This window comes from Fundulus heteroclitus, chromosome 24 (genome assembly GCF_011125445.2).
Source record: "Fundulus heteroclitus isolate FHET01 chromosome 24, MU-UCD_Fhet_4.1, whole genome shotgun sequence".
Classification (NCBI taxonomy): domain Eukaryota; kingdom Metazoa; phylum Chordata; class Actinopteri; order Cyprinodontiformes; family Fundulidae; genus Fundulus; species Fundulus heteroclitus.
In genome coordinates this window covers 28584777-28604183 of record NC_046384.1, presented here as the reverse complement: position 1 = coordinate 28604183, position 19407 = coordinate 28584777, and the positions used below count along the sequence as shown (strand labels likewise).

At 39.9% G+C, this 19407-nt stretch overlaps 1 protein-coding gene across 8 annotated transcripts in view; it reads left to right on the top strand.

Moving 5' to 3' along the window:
* The window catches only part of tns1a (tensin 1a), a 158025-nt gene that overhangs the window by 29572 nt on the left and 109046 nt on the right, over positions 1-19407 (top strand). For all 8 annotated transcript variants that reach the window (XM_036128465.1, XM_036128468.1, XM_036128467.1 and 5 more), the window contains exon 2: positions 17603-17717. In XM_036128465.1, the coding sequence (XP_035984358.1) occupies positions 17603-17717 (115 nt within the window). The remainder of the gene's footprint in view (positions 1-17602; positions 17718-19407) is intronic.

Genomic DNA, 19407 nt, shown 5'->3' with positions numbered 1-19407 from the left:
TAAAATCAACCTTCATCATTCTCATTTCACACCTGGAATGAAAGTAACATTCCCTATAAACGATCGGTCCTCTCCATCAACAATGTCTCATATCACATTTTTCTCCTTTCAAACCTAGGGGTACGGTCCGGAACTACTTCGGTTCAGAGTGTGGCCCATATTTACTTCCTGGTTTCTCAGCCAATCTTATGAGGTTTCCCAGGGTTCCCAAAACAGAGCGCAGCATTTCATATTTTATCTTGGCAAAAGAGCAGCAGCCTGCAAACATAGAAGCCAGTAAGAGAAGCAGACCAGAAACAGAACAGAATACAACAATATAGACCTAAAGGCTACTGTGGAAATAAACATTCACTCCTTTTAGAAACAGCATATTAGATTGTTTTGATTGGCAAGCTGTTGTACCAATTTGAGCCACAAGGTGTCAGTATTACTTAGAGCTCCTTTAAATGGAAGACTAAGAAGGCAATTGCTAGTGGGGAAAAAAAATCCTAAAACCCTAATATTAATCCATACCTAAAATGTCTCACAGTTGTATCACATCAGGTGCTCATAGTTAGAGCATAATTACTGCATTTTGAATAAGAAGGTTTGCACTGTTTAAACCTATGCTGTTTAGTTTGGTGCTCCTGGCAATTGAAGTGGGAGTAAACATTGTGGTAACATCCAAACAGCTGTCCTAGGCATTGGGAAGCCTCATATCAAGTGGGAAACATAGCATTGGAAGTTTCAAGGTTTTGCTATGCTTTTGTGGCACTAGGGCTCTATCAACTCACTATAAGATGGTTCTTGAGAAGAACTAGACTTTTTTTTTTTTAAATTGAAAGCTGAAGTAGAACAGGACCCTCCAACAGGAACCTTTTTCAGTTTACCACAGCCAGAGAACCAGCACTGTGCCATGTCATTAGATCACTTAAAACTTCAGTAAATATTTAATACAATTTTATGTATATAGCGCCAATTCACAATATCTGAAGGCACTTTACAAAGTCAAATTCAATTTTATCGTCTAGGCAGATTGGTTAAACAGCTTCCTATCTAAGGAGACCCAGCAGATTGCATCAAGTCTTGACAAGCAGCATTCACTCCTCCAGAAAGAGCGTAGAGCTATAGGGGACAGTCATTTGCATTTTCGATGGCTTTGCAGCAATCCCTCATACTGAGCATGCATGAAGCAACAGGGGAGAGGAAAACTCCCCCTAACAGGAAGGAAAACCTCCAACAGAACCAGGCTCAGTGTGAGCTGCCATCTGTCACAACCGACTGGGGAAGACAGAGCAGAGACACAAAAAGCACAGAACCGCATACTGATCTAGGAATCCAGGTGTCCTTTCTATGTTACATGGTAATAGCGGATGATGTCTCCCCTGGATGGTGTCAGAGCTAGAATAACATCAGACCAGGTGTACCTACTATAAAGAGAACATAAGTCTGAAAGTTGAATTAACAACTAACAATGTAAATTGTAGAACAGTAGGAGAAAATATTGATTCTTTGATGAAAAAAATAAATAAAAATAAATAATTTGTCATTTGATTGGTAACAGTTTATGAGTTATGATGGATTTCTGCATTTGTAACACATTCTAAAAATATAACACACATTACGCACATTTCATTACAAAAACAAAACATGAATAATTATCGCTGTCTTACCTCTTCTTATAATCTATGCGGCGCTCTTTCTGAACAAAAATATTGGTCATTTTCCGGTAAAAGTTCTCTTTATCTTCTTCAGTTTTAAAAGTCTCTCAGTCTCAATGGAGCTCACTGCCAGGGAGGAAAGCCTTCCCTGATCATTCCTGTTCTGGCTGTATGTTCAGAGTCTTTTTAGTGCTTTACTTGTTTATCATAACTTGCTAATAATACATCCATAACTTGCTGTCACTCTACAGTTTTGGGATCACGAGCCGTGCCCCTTGAGCGCCCCCTGCCTAGAGGCCAAGGAACTGCCGGCATCACCTACAACCAGTTCTTTGTCATTTACGATCGGCCAGCAGCACGATAACATTTTATCTGCACACAGTACGATGACCAAAACACAATTCGTAATCCACATACATTAAATTGTGGAAAAACAGTTCATAACTGTTTGAACATTTGAATTTATGATCTAGAGACAGGAAGATGCCCAGTTAACGTGGGACAATCCCAGGGGAGGACAAGCTCGCTGCGGCTTCACCGGCTTCGCTATCAAGCGCCACCAAGGATTTACATGGAAAATAGCGAAAAGTCTGCAATTTTAAAGAAAATATGATAAAAAATGAGGAAATTAGATTAAAAAAATAACTTTTATTAAAAATGAATGAGTAATTCACAATTTATATTATGTTATCATCATTATATATTTTCTTTATCACCATAATGACAAGTGAGGCCTGGCCTCTTTTGCCTCCCCTGACTGCACGTCACTGCTTGATGTCCTCCAGCAGCCTAGGCCTATAGCAGCATAACTACTGAGATAGCTCAGGATAGTCCATGGGCCAGAATCTGTAGGACGTCTCCTTAAGAAGTTTCGTATGAACTGTCAGGGGGCAACTTTCTTTCACCAGGATAAATTGCTCTCCAGCTGTCAATGGGCGAGAGGCGGGGTATAACCTGGACAGGTCGCCAGTCCATCGCAGGCAGAAATAGCCCAGACTTTTGCCCAATTTACTGTGATATCACCAAGACCTGCTGCGCTAGGATACCACAGACGTCGTGCCAAATGACTTATCCCCGGCAGAATTTGTATCCCCCGCGTCAAGAGCGCATTCAGCTGTAAGAATGAATCCAGTCAACGCTGCCTTATTTCAATTCAATTCAAATCAATTTTATTTATATAGCGCCAAATCATGAAACATGTCATCTCAAGGCACTTTACAAAATCAAGTTCAATCATATTAAACAGATTGGGTCAGATTATACAGATTGGTCAAAAATGTCCTTTATATAAGGAAACCAGTTGATTGCATCAAAGTCCCCACAAGCAGCATTCACTCCTGGAGAAGCGTAGAGCCACAGGGAGAGTCGTCTGCATTGTACATGGCTTTGCTGCAATCCCTCATACTGAGCAAGCATGAAGCGACAGTGGGAAGAAAAACTCCCTATTAACGGGAAGGAAAACCTCTAGCAGAACAGGGCTCAGTATGAACGGTCATCTGCCTCGACCAACTGGGGTTACGGAAGACAGAGCAGAGACACAACAAGAGAGACAAAAAAGCACAGAAGCACACATTGATCTAGTAATCTGTTCTACATTAGATGGTAGTAGCGGGTGAGACGTCTTCTCTGGATGATGTCACAGTTAACAGAACGCCAGACCAGGTGTACCTACTATGAAGAAAAAGAGAGAGAGCAAAAAGTTAAAAGCTGAAATGACGACAGTCATTTCAATGTAATACAATGCAAAACTGGAGAACAGTAGACTGAAGAACAGTAGAAATCAGTAGAGTGAGAAAATTAGACCCTGATGTCCTCCAGCAGCCTAGGCCTATAGCAGCATAACTGTAGAGGTAGCTCAGGGTAACATGAGCCACTCTAACTATAAGCTTTGTCAAAAAGGAAAGTTTTAAGATTAGTCTTAAAAATAGATAGGGTGTCTGCCTCACGGACCAAAACTGGGAGTTGGTTCCACAGGAGAGGAGCCTGATAGCTAAAGGATCTGCCTCCCCTTCTACTTTTAGAGACTCTAGGAACCACCAGCAGACCTGCAGTCTGAGAGCGAAGTGCTCTGTTAGGAACATACGGGGTAATCAGAGCTCTGATATATGATGGAGCTTGATTATTAAGGGCTTTATACATTAGAAGGGGAATTTTAAATTCTTTTCTTGAAGAATTTAAAATAAAAAAATTAAAATATGCTCAAGTCTTTGTAGGAGAATATTGTGATCAACTGTATCAAATGCAGCACTGAGATCTAACAGGACAAGTATAGACACAAGTCCATTATCTGAGGCCATGAGAATGTCATTGGTGACCTTCACCAGAGCTGTTTCAGTGCTATGATGAGCTCTAAAGCCTGACTGAAACTCCTCAAGTAGGTCATTACTTTGTAAATGTTCACATAGTTGATTAGCAACTACTTTCTCAAGAATTTTAGATAAGAAAACCTATTAGGCGTGTAAATGAAGATGTTTTACCTTTCTTAACGAAATATAGCAATGGTGTTATTACATTATCGTTCAGTTAGTGTGAAAAAAATTTGACACTTGTTAATGCTATCATAAAGGATTGCTATGTCAGTTAAAACTCGATTGATCACTCAATATAGCACGTTCTGGGAAAGTAAACGGCTCTGTGGTCATTTCCAGATGTGTCACGAAAACATTAGCTTTATGTTATTAGATTGTCGCATGTCTGTCTGCTTAAACCAAAAATCCACCTTCGTGAGTCCATCACGCTTTTCTTTTTTGGTAGCTAGACCTGCATGAATAGATCATATAAAGCGGATTTCACGTGTGATCAAATGAACACTGAATAAAGGTACAGCCAAAATTATCAGATTTAATAAGATTTTAATTCAACCAAGAACCATATAGAGATATTAACCATATTAAGAAAACAAGATATGTCGGTTTTAAAAATAGTATTAGGAGTTTAAAAAAATCTATTTCATTTTATTAGAATGTGATGTTTAAAAATATTTAGACTTCACAAAGCTGGAGGTTAAAAGTTTTATTGATTTCCAACACTCTCCCGATGCAGGGGATACAAATTCTGGCGGGGATAAGTCGATTGGCACAACGACACCTGTCGCCTGTGCTATCTTAGTGCAGCAGGTCTTGGTGATATCACAGTAAATTGGGCAAAAGACTGGACTATTTCTGCCCTGTGATGGACTGGCGACCTGTCCAGGTTGTACCCCGCCTCTTGCCCATTGACAGTTGGAGATCGGCATCGACACCCCTCACGATCCCAGCAGGGACAATTGTGTTAGAAAATAAATAATGGATGGACTGGGCTATTTCTATTTCCTTGCCATAAAGATCTTTCACACAGCTCTCCATGTGCTCGACAGAGGTAGTCTTGACTGCCATTAGGTACAGAGATGAGATCCTTAGACCCTTTGTAAAACACATCCTACTGAGCCTCATTTTGGCTTTACATCAAAGTTGGATCCGCCTGCTGCGTCTTTTTCCACTTTAATTTTGAGCGTGGCACCAAATCCAGACCTCCATGGGACTCAGGAAAGAACTGGAAAGAGCCATTGAAGGTGAAGACAACAGTAGTGTCCGTGGTCATCGGAGCACGCGGAACAATAACCCCCACTCCGGAGAAGTGGCTCCAACAGATACCTGGAGAAACATCACACATCTCTGTCCAGAACAGTGCAATCTTCGGAACAACTAAGATCCCAAGAAGGACCCTGAAGTTCATCTGGTATATATATATATATATATATATATATATATATATATATGCATGCACATCCAGCTTTTTTTCCCCCCAGTGCTCCGCTTGATTTATGCATGTAATAGTTTTATTGTGATTCCTGCGGGGAGTATTTCAAATTATGTGCACACTACAATGGGAAAGTAGGAGAGTAAAGGAACAACAAGAAGAGAAAAAAAGAAAGAGAAGAGGTGAAAGAAAGAAGAGATAAAATGGAAAGAATGATAAAACATCTTCCGTCTGCTTCATCACCTGGAAAGAAAGATGTAAAAAGAACAGCACAACCAACGGACATAGTGTAACAGATACAATAAAGTAACACCTTGATACCATTGCTAAATCATATGCATTATTATATATATATATATATATATATATATATATATATATATATATATATATATATATATATATGCATGCACATCCAGCTTTTTTTCCCCCCAGTGCTCCGCTTGATTTATGCATGTAATAGTTTTATTGTGATTCCTGCGGGGAGTATTTCAAATTATGTGGACACTACAATGGGAAAGTAGGAGAGTAAAGGAACAACAAGAAGAGAAAAAAAGAAAGAGAAGAGGTGAAAGAAAGAAGAGATAAAATGGAAAGATTTTAGTACCTGGAACCCAGCACCTGTGGGTGTTTGTGAGAGTGCACTTGTGTATGTGAAATTTATCCAGAAGAAAAATGCACAATAGTGGTTGTGAAGAACCAAAGGCCCGCCTTCCCCGAGGGGCTAAGAGGCCCCAGGGGCATCCTGCCCCCCGGCGGGAGCCCCGGCCGAGCCCCGGGGGGTCAGGACCCGCAAAGCAGCCACCAGGAATGGGCTGGCATCCAGCTTTCTTATAAGGGGTTAAACATCTGTGCTTTGTTATTTGCAAGGATTTAAAGCACAACTAATGCAGGAATTTTCAAAGTTTTACTTTAAATTTTTACTTTGTAATATGTTTGCAAGAGCCCACGTTCAGCCCTGATGAATTTAGTTATTTTGTTTGGATAAACAAATGCTTAAGGAAGTAATAGAAGGGTGTATTAAGTTATCCCTTGAGTGAACATCTTTAAATAGCAGAGGACCCCTGAGGAATCCTAAGAGTGAGATTAACTGGGAAAGAAAACCTTGATTTTTAAATTACTCTCTTTGAAATTTTAGCCAAAAATGACAACTTTCAGATAAAAGCACTATTTTATAGTGCACTCTGCACAAGGTCCACATTTTGGATAAAGGTAGTTTGAGAACTGGCTACTGAAAAGAAAATATTCAAAGTAAATGTATTCAAACCAGTGGTGGAAAATATTCTTTCAAAGACAACAGAGGAACCCTAACCTTCCTCTCTTTTCTTGCTGCACTTCCCAGTTTAATCCGCTCGTTTGAACACTCCTTAAATTATCACAAGAGACAACAGTCAGCTTTTACTGCAAGCTTAGCTTTAATCATGATGTGTAGATGAAACTAAAGCACTAAGCCAGTTGTTGACTTAACTATTGCTTTAGTGCATGTGCTAAAATGGATCTAAGAAGATAGATTTATGTTTATGTAGCATACCGCTTTCTTTGAAGTTCCTTTGTCTTAATGTGCTTTGTCCAGCTCTGTGTAGTCAAGGTCAGCTATGATTCCATTCTGGAGCTTTTGGTAAGGGTGTCCCATTGTGAGAGAACCCATTAAGATGTGGGTGGATAAGCATGTAAAAAAGATTAGAAGTACACTTTTGAAAAAGTTTTGAGCCAAATTAGATGTGAGACACAGAGAACAAAAAAACTTGAAAGGGGAAAAGAAAGACTGAGAAAGTGAGCTAAAGTATGATGGTGAAAAGCATTACACAACGTTTATCAGAAAGAATACCTACATGCTATAAACATGAAGTGGTTTCATTATATTGGCAATGATAAAGTTGTTGTGAACGGAGAATAATGGTACATACTCTAGCAGCGGGAGCAGTGCATTTAAACTGGTAACAGCAAGTTAAACATTGTATGAAAAGCAGTAGAGGAACTTGTAATGCGGGGTGTTTTCAAAAACAAAATAAGCATACTGTTCATCACATTAAAGGATCAGTGCCTACTGCAACTGTGTTTTCACAGGTCTGCATAAAAAGTTGATCAGACAGCTGCAGTTGATCTAGACACGGTTACCCTCACTAAGACTAAGAAAATAGAGGACATCACCCCAGTTCTAAAGTCCTTCCACTGGCTCCCTGTATCTCAGAGAATAGACTTCAAAATTATTATGCTAGTCTATAAATCACTGAATGGCGTAGCAGCTAAATACATCACAGACTTGTTATCTGTGTGTCAACCCTCCAGACCACTCAGGTCCTTTGGCTCAAGTCTACTCTGCATTCCCAGAACTAGAACCAAACATGGAGAAGCAGCAGTTAGTTCTTATGCCCCACTCTCCTTTAAATTAAGGTCAAAAACCTTTTTATTTAGAGTTTGAATGTTGTTGATGTTTGTAGTCCAACTTGCCTTATATATTGACCTGCTGCTACTATTCCACTGCAATGTATGTTCTTCTGTGATGTTTTCTGTATTCTGTCCATGTGCAGCTCTTTGAATTATCTTGTTACTAAAATGTGCTATACAAATAAACTTTCCATGGCTTGCTTTTTAATCCTTATGGAACTGCAACAGTTGTGCCGTAATTGTAGTTACGTGTTAAACATGACTGAATAATGCATTGCCAAATATACTCCCCATGTCTCATCATCTGACTGAATTGCCGTATGTGTTCAACTTCCACTCAATGGTGAAAGACAGCAGCAGTTTAAAAACACAATGCCTATACTACCTATACTGCCTAGCCAGCTGACAGCCCCTGCTGCCAGGTGCTGTAGGGAAAAGCTAATTTATTGATTTGTTGTGTAACATGGAAACAAGTCTTGGTTGGATTATGAATTAGTTCATAACAAGTATTATAACAATAGACCACCCCATAAGGAGTTCAGGACAGCCATGGTAAAGTACGCTTGTGACTGTTGGTCAGAAATCGTAGTAGTGAAAGCTATACACCCTGGGTATTCATTCAGCATTAATTTTTAATGTGCTTTGTAATGTTTCGCTTGTTGTTGTTTGAGGGCATTTAACACTGTGAGAAACAATGAAAGAAAGCAAAATGATGCTTCCTCACAGCCACACATTTGCCAGTGTTTCATTGTCAAGGGCACAGTATATATTATATTATGTTGCTTTGATCAACATAACTTTACTATTAATTAGTTTTTACCTATCATTTCATTTGCATTTAAATACTTTACAGCAAGAATGTGTTATCCAGTCAGATGAGTGCTAGAAAGGAGCGAGTCTGAAGAGTAAGGGAGGTTTGTTCATTCTGTATGGGAAAACATTACATTAAAATGCAAAATCAAAGCAGAGTAAAAGAACAAATTGGAGTAATAAGGTCTGTTTTTGAAGAAGCTGCTTCATTGCCACTGACTGATATATTATATATTCAACCTTTTCTCATACAGTAAGTGATGATTCATTGAATTAGTTTGGATTAGCTATGGAGGGAAACCTCCCTTCATTTAAGCTGTCAAGGTGACAGCTGGAACAAGATGTCACTGGGGGCTGTTTTCAATAAGGATAACTCACTTTTACAGCCCTGTGGAGCCCAGAGTGGCCCAGCTGCAAAAATACACAAAGGAAATAGCATCATTATCATGACTCACATAGAAGGCTGTTCAGACACAAGGATGCTTAAAGAAAGAGCAGAAAAGAAGAAAATCTAAAAGGGTGAATGCACCTTGATTCAACATTTTGTTGGGGTTTAGAACACTGAATTTATTAAATCAGAATATAATAATATGCAGCTGTTTGGCAGATGTAAAACAGTTATTCTGTGTTAGGGAATTAAATAAGTTGTGGAATGAACATTTTAAGTGTCAGGCGATTTTCTTTGCTGAATAAAAAGCATCAGTAACCCGTTGAACGCACCACAGCTGCAGTAACAACCTTTATTATCGTCACTATTAACGTCTTTGATTTCAGTGTGAACTATTCCATCAGATTGGTTTAATTGGTTTAATTTAGAGCTGCATTCTTTGAAGCACAACATTAGGAAATGGTGCTCTACACACCTAGAAGAATCCAGCGTAATCTGGAAAAAACAGTCTACTGTTGCTTTTTGAAGTAGTTGTTATTAAACATTTACTTAAGAAACTCTCTATTGATTAAGATGACCTAAGAAATGACAGACCTATATCTAATCTTCTTTTCTTATCTAAAATTCTTGAGAAAGTAGTTGCTAATCAAGTATGTGAAGATTTACAAAGTAATGACCTATTTAAAGAGTTTCAGTTAGGCTCAGTCAGAGCTCATCATAGCACTGAAACAGTTCTGGTGAAGGTCATCAATGGTATTCTCATGACCTCAGGGAATGGACTTGTCAGTACTGGTTCTGTTAGATCTCAGTGCTGCATTTACTACAGCTGATCACAATAGTCTCCTAGAAAGACTTGAACATATTGTAGGGATTAAGGGAAAAGCATTAGGCTGGTTTATCAAACTGGGATCTGTCTATCTGACAGATTCCAGTTTGTTCATGTTAATAATAAATCTTCTTCAAACTCCAGTGTCACTTGTGGAGTACCACAGGGTTCAGTCTTTGGGTCAATTCTCTTTACCATATATATGCTTCTGATTGGTGAAATTATCAGAGATTAATTTCCACTGTCATGCTGATGATACTCAGCTATTTTTATCCATAAATCCTGATGAATCCAATCAATTACTTTGACTACAGTCATGTGTTGATGACATCAAAACCTGGATGACTTTAAATTTCCTGATTTTAAATTCTGACAAGACAGAAGTTGTCATCTTTGGACCAGAGTCCTTAAAAAAATAAACTTGGTCGAGGTTGAGGTCTTGTTTTCGGTGGAGGAGTTTAAGTGTCTTGGAGTCTTGTTCTTGAATGAGGGGAGAACGGGAGATCGACAGATGGATTAGTGTGGCTGCTGCAGTAACGCCTTTCGGTCCAAAGCAGGGCAATTCCCGTTTCAGGCTGTAATGCAGTTGGTCAGGATTCTCTCGATGGTACAGCAGTAGAAGTTTACCAAGAAGACTGAGGAATGGTGTTTCCACAGAGTCCTCAGAAAAAAGAGCTGCTGGTGAGCCTTCTCGACTAGCTTGTCATCCAGGTGAGATCCTCAGAGATGTGGACTCCCAGGGTGAGTGTGGCTCAGCATTCCTCTTCAAGTTGAGAATGAACTCCTTGGTCTTCTCTGTGTTAAGCAGCAGGTGTTGGTGCCGCACCACTCAGCCATATGATCCACCTCCTCCTTGTAGGTGGCCTCATCACTGCCTTTGACGAGGCCGATCACAGTGGTGTCATCTGCAAACTTAATGATGATATTGGAACCATCAACAGGTCTGCAGTCGTGAGAGAGAAGGGAGTAGAGGAAGAGACTCATCACACATCCTTGTGGTACACCAGTTTTTATGGTGATGGGCGATGAAAAGTAAGGCAAGGCAAATTTATTTATATAGCACAATTCAGTACAAAGACAGTGATTCAGGGTAGTTATCCAGCCGGACATGTTGGGGCCGGCTGGTGAGGAAGTCCAATAACCAGTGCTAGGACCAGTCACTCAAACCATTTTGTGATGGGGTGAGGGCTACCGGGTGGTAGTCATTGAGTCTTCATGGGTTGGAGTTTTTGGGTATTGGGACGATGGAGGTGGATTTGAAGCAGGTCGGTACCATTGCAGGAGCAGGTTCAATATGTCCATCAGAACTCCAGCCAGCTCCCTAGAACACACTCGACAAACATGTCCAGGGTTGCCATTAGGACCCACAATCTTGTGGACATTAATCCCCGTTCAGCACTGTTTCCATATGGGTGGGAAAGAGAATCAGTGGTCGATGGTCTGGAGTCGCATCTGCTTTAGTTTAGTTGGAGTCAGTGGGATCTCTGGCATGATAAGTTAAGCGGGGCATGAAAACTCAACACCTATTAGCAGCACGTATTTTTTTGCGATGCATACAACCTGACTGATCAATTTTAAATTACACAGATACATTATCGTAAACCAACTCACTAGAAATGCCATTTCATATAAGCTAAATGTCATTTAATTGTGCTACATAAAATTACAAATAAAGGCTCAGTTATAATATTGAAGCGAACTCCCAGATTTTTAACTCAAAAATAAAAGAAATCATAGAACCTTTTTTAAAAAAAGGAAAGAGTAAAAAATAAAAGGGAAACCATCTACCTTGGCTGAGTAATGAATGTAAAAAAACTCATGAAAGAAAGAGACATTTTACTCTTTACATTTACATTTTTAGTGTTTTTAAAATCTGGTCTCACCGTTGACAAGCACAGATTTACCTTCATGAGAAACAAAACAACTCACGCCTTGCGTAAAGCCAAGGCACATTTTATTCCTGGACATCATTAAAAGTGCAAACGCAAATGGCAAAATCATATGACAAAATATTAATAGACTGACTGGATAACAAAATAAAATAGACTATGATAAATTGGAAATAAAAGTTAATAATGAGCTTCTAAATAGTCCAAAAGAATTAGTCAATGAAATAACCCAAATGTTTAGTCATTCTGAGAAAGCTCGCAAATGCATAGATCCTGGACAGCCAACTTTCAAATTAGAGCAAATTTCTGAGTTAGAAGTGGCCAACATTATTAACTCCCTGAAGCCCTTAAAGGTCAAAGATGCTTATGGCCTTGACACACACTTTTTAAAAATCCATAGAGATACACTGGTATGCCCAATAACACATCTTATCAATTTATCAATCAGATTGACAGTTGTCCCATCAGACTGGAAGGTGGCCACAGACTCACCAATTTTTAAATCAGGAGACAAAACAAATATTTCAAACCATCGCCCTATCAGCATTCTCCCTGTAGTATCTAAGGTTGCAGAAAAGTGGATTTCCAAACTGCTAAACGAACACCTTAGCCAAGGCCGCTCTCTCCTGCACCCCATGCAATTTGGATTTCGCCAGTACCACTCCACAGAGACAGCAAACTGTGTCTTCATAGAAACAGTGAAATCCTTGCTTGATAAAACCACCTGTGTTGGTGCAGTCTCTTTGGATTTCAAGAAGGTGTTTGATACTGTAGACCATCAAGCACTTCTGTCCAAACTGACTCACTTCAACTTCGCAGATGATGCCATAGCTTGGTTTAAATCTTACTTATCCGACAAAAAAACAATCTGTGAGTGTTGGTGGCATTATGTCGTCCTACCTTGAATGTCCAGCAGGGGTCCCACAAGGTTCTATTTTGGGACCGGTATTGTTCTCCCTATATATAAATGACCTCCCAGATGTTTGTCAAAATGTCCAGTTCCAAATGTATGCTGATGATGCTGTTATTTTTACCCCTGCTAAAAGCACACAGGAAGCATCATCCATCCTCACATCAGCCCTAGACAACATACAGCCCTGGCTCCTTCAATCATGTCTGTTATTGAACAAAAAGAAAACTGTTCACAAAAATGTTCACAAAAAAAAAAACATAAAACTTGAGCGGTCCAATGTGTTCCTGGGGGGAGTGGAACTTGAGCTTGTAGAAGAGTTCAAGTACCTCGGTTCACACTGGACACAACACTTTCATTAAAAAAACACATCAAAATCACTGCAAACACAATTAAATTTAATATACGTAACTTTAAGCAAATCAGATCATCGATGACAATCACTTCTGCTAAAATGTTCTTACACTCAATGATATTTTCACACATAGAATACTGCATCACAACCTACTCACTCACTGGAGACACAACTTTAAAACCAATAGAAATATTATTCAAAAAATCCTTAAAAATCTTTGATCAAAAGCCCCTGTCATTTCATCAGTGTAACATTTTGGAAAAATATAATATGCTCAAGTTGGAAAATTTAATTCATTTTAAAAATAGTTGTTTAATTTACAAAGTTCTGAATGGATTAGCCCCACCTCCACTTTCTACCTACATTAGACCTGGCAGACGTATCTGCACCAGAGCCTCTTCCAGAGGAGACCTAGAGATCCCCCACAGAAGAACAACCTTTGGACAAACTGTTCTATCAGTCAGAGGCGGTCACTTCTGGAACAGCCTCCCAACAAACATCAGGGAATGTCCCACTTATTGCACATTTAAAAAGCGTCTTAAACAGTTTCTTAAAAGTTCTCAGTCATGCACTCACTAATTTTATTTTTGTAATGGTATTGTTTGAACTTGTGTCTATGTGTTTTGACTGATATTGTATTTCGTGATCTTGTGTTATTTTTTTTATTTTTTCCTGCCTCAGGACGACAGATGTAAATTAGCAACTATGCTATAATCTGGCTCATTTACAATCTGTACAGGAGTATAAGATTGTTCATTAATGTGCACTGTCCTGATTAAATAAATAAATAAATAAAAATAATGTTTATTTATTGAACAGAAAAGATTCACATCAATCCTTCAATGAGTTAGCAAAGACAACCAACATTAGATTAATATTTGCTTTTAGTTTCCATTTTCCAATGTTTTTTTGTTTAAATTTTCCTACATTTTATTCCAACTCTTTACTTGCTTTAATTCTGTTTTTATTTCCATTGATTTAAACATGTAAAGCACATAGCATTGTCCTTGTTCTGAAAATGTGCTATACAAATAAATTTGCCTTGCCTATTGGGTCGCACGCAGGCAGAACCTAAAGGTAACGTGTGCAATTCAAGTATTTTGATTGGACGATCCAAGCTTGGGGCCAGAGGATTTGTGCCCCACATCTGTCTACTGAAAGCATGTTGGGCATGCACTCTGTGATTTCAGATGTTCGTTATTTAAACGAACGTTGGTGGGCCGGCCCCAATATCAAGGCCCCTCAAGAGGATTTAGCCTACAGAACTTGTCAGTTTTCTGGCAGACTTAGATATATAGACACAAATGTTTATAACTGAATTTTATTGGTAAGGGAATCAGTCTTTTTTACACTATTAGTCTATAAAGAACGATCATGTCCCACTGATTGTGAACATACAGCCACACAGGGACATCTGGTGGGGCCTGGCCCCGCTCACCCCAAATGCAGAAATGCCACAGGTTGGAGTTGTTGGGTTCTCTCTTTCAAAAAGTTGTTGAGCTCGTTGAGGAAGGAGACAAAAGAGGAGGCAGGGGAAGTGTTAGTGGTCCTATTGTCTGATGATCTGGAGTCCCTGCCACATACGTCAGGAGTTGGATTAGGAGAAGTGTTCTTCTACCTTCCTTTTGTAGTGGTGCTTGGCCTTTTTGATGCCCCTCTTCAGCTCAGCCCTGGCAGTACTGTTGGCCTGTGCATCCCCTGACCATGAAGGCTAAGTTACGGGCCTTCAGCAGGAGACAAACATCCTGATTCATCCAAGGCATCTGGTTGGGTACATGATGATTTAATCACCATGGGGTACATGGTGATTACATGGTGACACTGGGCATAGTGGTGGAGATGTGGCATACTGTTCCAAGTCTGTGTGAGTGGACATGTACCAGCAAAGTTGGAGTAGACATGATCCAATGTCTTTTCCCTTCTGGTGTGGTAGAAGACACGTTGATGGAATCTGGGGAGAACTGCTAACTCAATAGTATTGACCGGTGAGCTGTTGTTAAGCCATGTTTCAGTGAAAATCATGACATTTGAGACCACAATCCTTCTATTGTTAGTGATGGAAATGCCAAAGAACGAACATTAGCGAGGAAAATGCTGGGTAAGGGAATCCTTGTTGGTGTTAGCTTTCAATTCAATTCAATGTCATTTATTCATATAGCACCAATTCACAACACATGTCATCTCAAAGCACTTTACAACGTCAAATTCAATCAAATCATACAAACAGATTGGTCAAAAAGTTAGTTTCTCAGTTTCTAGTTTCCTATCTAAGGAAACCCAGCAGATTGCATAGAGTCTTAACAAGCAGCATTCACTCCTCCTGATAACAGGAAGCAAAACCTCCAGCAGGACCAGGCTCAGTGTGAACGGTCAGACTGAGCCAGAGACACAAAAAGTACAGAAGCACACATTGATCCAGGAATCCTTTCTAAGTTATATGGTAATGGCAGATGATCTGCCTCCCCTGGATGAGGCAGATGAATTATTCTTCCGTACTTACCCCGCCTTTGTTTATGTTCTCAGCGCTGTCTACGTGCACTTCTACCCAGCTGAGAAGAGTGGGCAGCCTCTGGTGTTCTCCGGAATGATTTGGAGATTGGCAATAAAACTGTAGGGGATTTGAGTCCAAATGTCCAGTAGCTCCTGTCTGCCGTAGAACAGCAACGCAGATCAATTTCGAACAATTGGTCCAGTTAAAAGTAGATAAAGGCCGCTAAATAACAAATTCTGGAGAGACGCTGAGTCTCATGTTGTTCACACATGAAGGGTTTCCTTAGGCTTCCGTGAGGGCCTCTGCAGAGCTCTGCAGATGTCAGCTTTTCTCCTGCAAAAGCTGAGAAAAGATCACAAACAGCCTATTTCCATTTTCCGCTCCATGGAAAAGAGAGAGGCCTCTCCGGTGGAGCTAGCCAACGGCAGGCAGAAGAGGAAGATAAGCCAGGGCAGCTTGGCCTTATAGTTTCAGTAGGCACCCTGCTGTGAGGGGCAGTTTCTTAGGGAGGAGAGTCTGCAGCTTCTCACATTTCTTGTGGGCTTCAGCCACAGTCTTACATTTATGGCGGAACCCCAACAGATGGGAGCATTTAGAAGTACCCAATCCATATTTCAACCTTTAATGTGACATGTCCAGTAAGAGTCTTTTGATTTGATCCTCTTGATGAAGGGATACGGACTTCCAGAAGAAAGAGATATTTTCTCTTTTAACAGACAAGTCAACAGACTATTCAGCAAGTGGTCAGAGCTCTGGGAATTTTAATCAGTTACTCCCACGTTATCATTTTGGGAAAATCGTTTGTGTGTGTCAGTCCTTTCTGTGCCTTTTTCCTGTCATCCTGAGGACAGACTTTCACCAAAAAGTCCTCCTCTTTCCCTCATAGAATGGATCAGAACAGGTGGAGCCTGCAGCCCTGAACACTTGTTGGATAAACTGTGGTTTGTTTGTTTGTGTTTCCCAAGCTGGACTCAAAGTACATTGGACCGATATTTCTCAACCTGGTGTGAGGTGTATGGGTGAAGGTATCTCAGGGAGAAGAGTAGATATCATTAAATCTGAAAGTTGTAGGTTTGATTCCAGCCACCTCCTGGCACATGTTGATGTGCCCCTGAGCAACGCACCTAGCTCCAAGTTTCTTACCGATCTGGTGAATGAATGTGTGATTTTGACTCTTTGAATGTGGATCTGGTGTCAACTGCTGGGAGTTTCAAAATGACAATATAAGGGCTCTGAGGTGGACTACACCTATCTTTTCTTATTTCCCTTCAGTCCCTATCTTTTGAGTGGGAGCTAGATGATTAGTCAGACAATGGACATTATGGTGCATATTCCTTGTCAGTAAAAACTATTAAATATATGTAGATTAGTCTGACCAATGATAAATCTACACTTTGATTCCTGTAGTAGCTCTTGGTAATTCTTCTCCTTGACGCAAACTAATTACAGTGCTAAGAAATAGATTAGCTCCTGCTCTTTTTGAAATCATTTGAAATCCATGAGACTGATTTACCTGATAAAACACATAGTATGATTTCAAATTGTGCAATTTTAAACCACAGATAGTGTGAATAACTTACCAAAAATGACAAGTCATTTTTAAGAAGTTGAACCGAAAAAAACAACTTTACCTCCTCTAAAGCATAGTAGTGAGAATATCATAATGTGGGGCTGTTGGAGTGGTACGGTTGAAATGCCAAACATAAGCGAGGAATGGAGAAATGTGTGGTGCTACTTGTCAAGGATTAATTATCCTAAAAATTTAAGGTGGTTGGGTACATCTGAGCCTGCGTGGAAATCCTCCGAATAATTCATGTGAGGGCACCTGATTGAATTGTTTGATCATCATTCCATCTCTGAGAAATGTTATAAATTGCATAATTTAACACCTAAAGTGACTATGATATTCAGGATGTCTGCATGTAAACCTCTGACCACAGCTTTAAATGTCTATGCATTAAGATGACTGGTTTTATCCCTCAAGGTGGAAATCCTCTCTGTCAAACAGTACATTAGAGACGGTAGGTATGTGGTTCACTGGAATACAGCCCCATCAAAGACTAGGATCAGTCTCAAGGCGTAAATGCTTGACATTATTGGTAGACATCTGGGGTTTGCCTGTTGGCCGAAGTCTCAAACATTTTTTGTTTTTGTTTTTTTTTTACAGCCCGATGAGCTGGAGGGTGTTCACACACACACCTTCAAGCTGAAGCCTTTCAAGAAGGCGAAAAGTTGTGACATATGCAAGCAGGCCATTACCAAGGAGGGTCTGATCTGCAAAGGTGAGTGTCTGGGATCGGGAGGCAAATGTTTGTGGGTCAGTTGGAAAATGACAGAAATTTACTAAATAGGCCTGGAATTTACAGCCAATTACATTTTATGTAAGAACATCATGGCAGCATAAAGAATGTATTCATTAATTCCACTCTCATATGGCTCTCATAATTGTATACACCCTTAATAAAATGAAAGGTATTGTTTTAGATTAAAAAAGAAGAGCATGAAATGAACATCTTCATACTCAGCATTCTAGAAATCACAGAAAGTTTTGTCACCAAAACAATTTATTACTCCATCAACGTTGACAAAAACATTACTTCCATTATTTGGAGAAAAAATAAAAATAATAAAGCAACCTTGAATTATGAAGCTGCCGCCTCCATGTTTTGTTGTGGATTTAATGTTATTTCAGTAACATTTAGTGCAGTTAGTTTGTTTTTTGTTGATGTTTCTGTCAAATATAGAAAAATTGTAACTGCAGCATATAAAGTAAAAAAAAATGGTTTCATGAGAGCAGAAGATGTTCTCCCACAACAACCAAAAACGCTGGCAGCTCCTCTAGTGTTGCTGTCAGACTTTTGCAACCTCCCTTATAAATCTCAGACTTTTTGTCAGAGTTCCTGACATGTCCTTTGTGTAAATATCCCTGTTGCCCAATATTTTTTCCAGTTACTGGTCTTTGTATCCCCAAAAGCACAAGCTCAGCAAAGCTCAGTTCAGCAAAACGTTGAGCTTGTTTCTGGTGTGGGTTAGGCTCTGCCAGTGGCGCTCCTTGAACATGACGGCCCTGTGTGTGGTGTTCACGGACAGGATCTCAAGGCAAACTCGTAGCCAACACAGAGTTTGGTTTGGGACGACAGAGTCTCATTTCTGCTTTTTGTAGTTGATCTGGTTTTGTAGCTGGCTTTGAGCCATGACCTTCAGCATACCTTCAAGAAACTCAAAGCTGAGAGTGAAGCAACCAGTTCCATGATTTTCTACCACAAAACGGTGGGTCAGCTTCTGACTCGTGGAGTATGTATTCTGATCCTTATCCGCAAGTGATAGGATGGACAGAGAGATGAATAGATGGACTGGGACAACATCTGCACTGATGAGTACTGCTCCAGGCTGTAGTGAAGAAATCGCTGAGGCAAAGTTTTGGAGTCATTGGTCTGTCTGTGTTCCAGCCCTCACCCATGGGTGAGATATGGATCCTGGCTGAAAGAAGCCTACTCCTTGAGCTTAACGCAGAGCCAATCAAAATCTGTATTAGACTGTATAAAAATAAGTCAGATGAGGTGGATTGGACATCTGTTCAGGTGCCTTCTTTGTTTATTCTTTTTGGAGATTTCCAGGCAATTATTGTAGGAGGAAACCTGGTAGAGATCCAAAATTAATTGCAGGGACTATATAGCCCTTATAGGCCTTATAGGCCTATAAGGGCATTCCAAGGCCCTTATAGGCCTTGGAATGCCTTGGAATACCCCAGAATAAGTGTCCTTATATAACCCTTAGACTCGAAAACTGGTTCAGAGCTCATCTGCTTAGCTGTGTTTCTCTCTTAGATGAAGCTACTGAAAGAGCTACAACTGCCATTACCCTTTTACTTTTCTCCCACATAGAAAGGACTCCTGGATCAGTGTTTCTGTGTTCTTTTTGTGTGTATGTTCAGTCTTCTCAAACCACTGGTACAATGCCAGCAACTGCCAA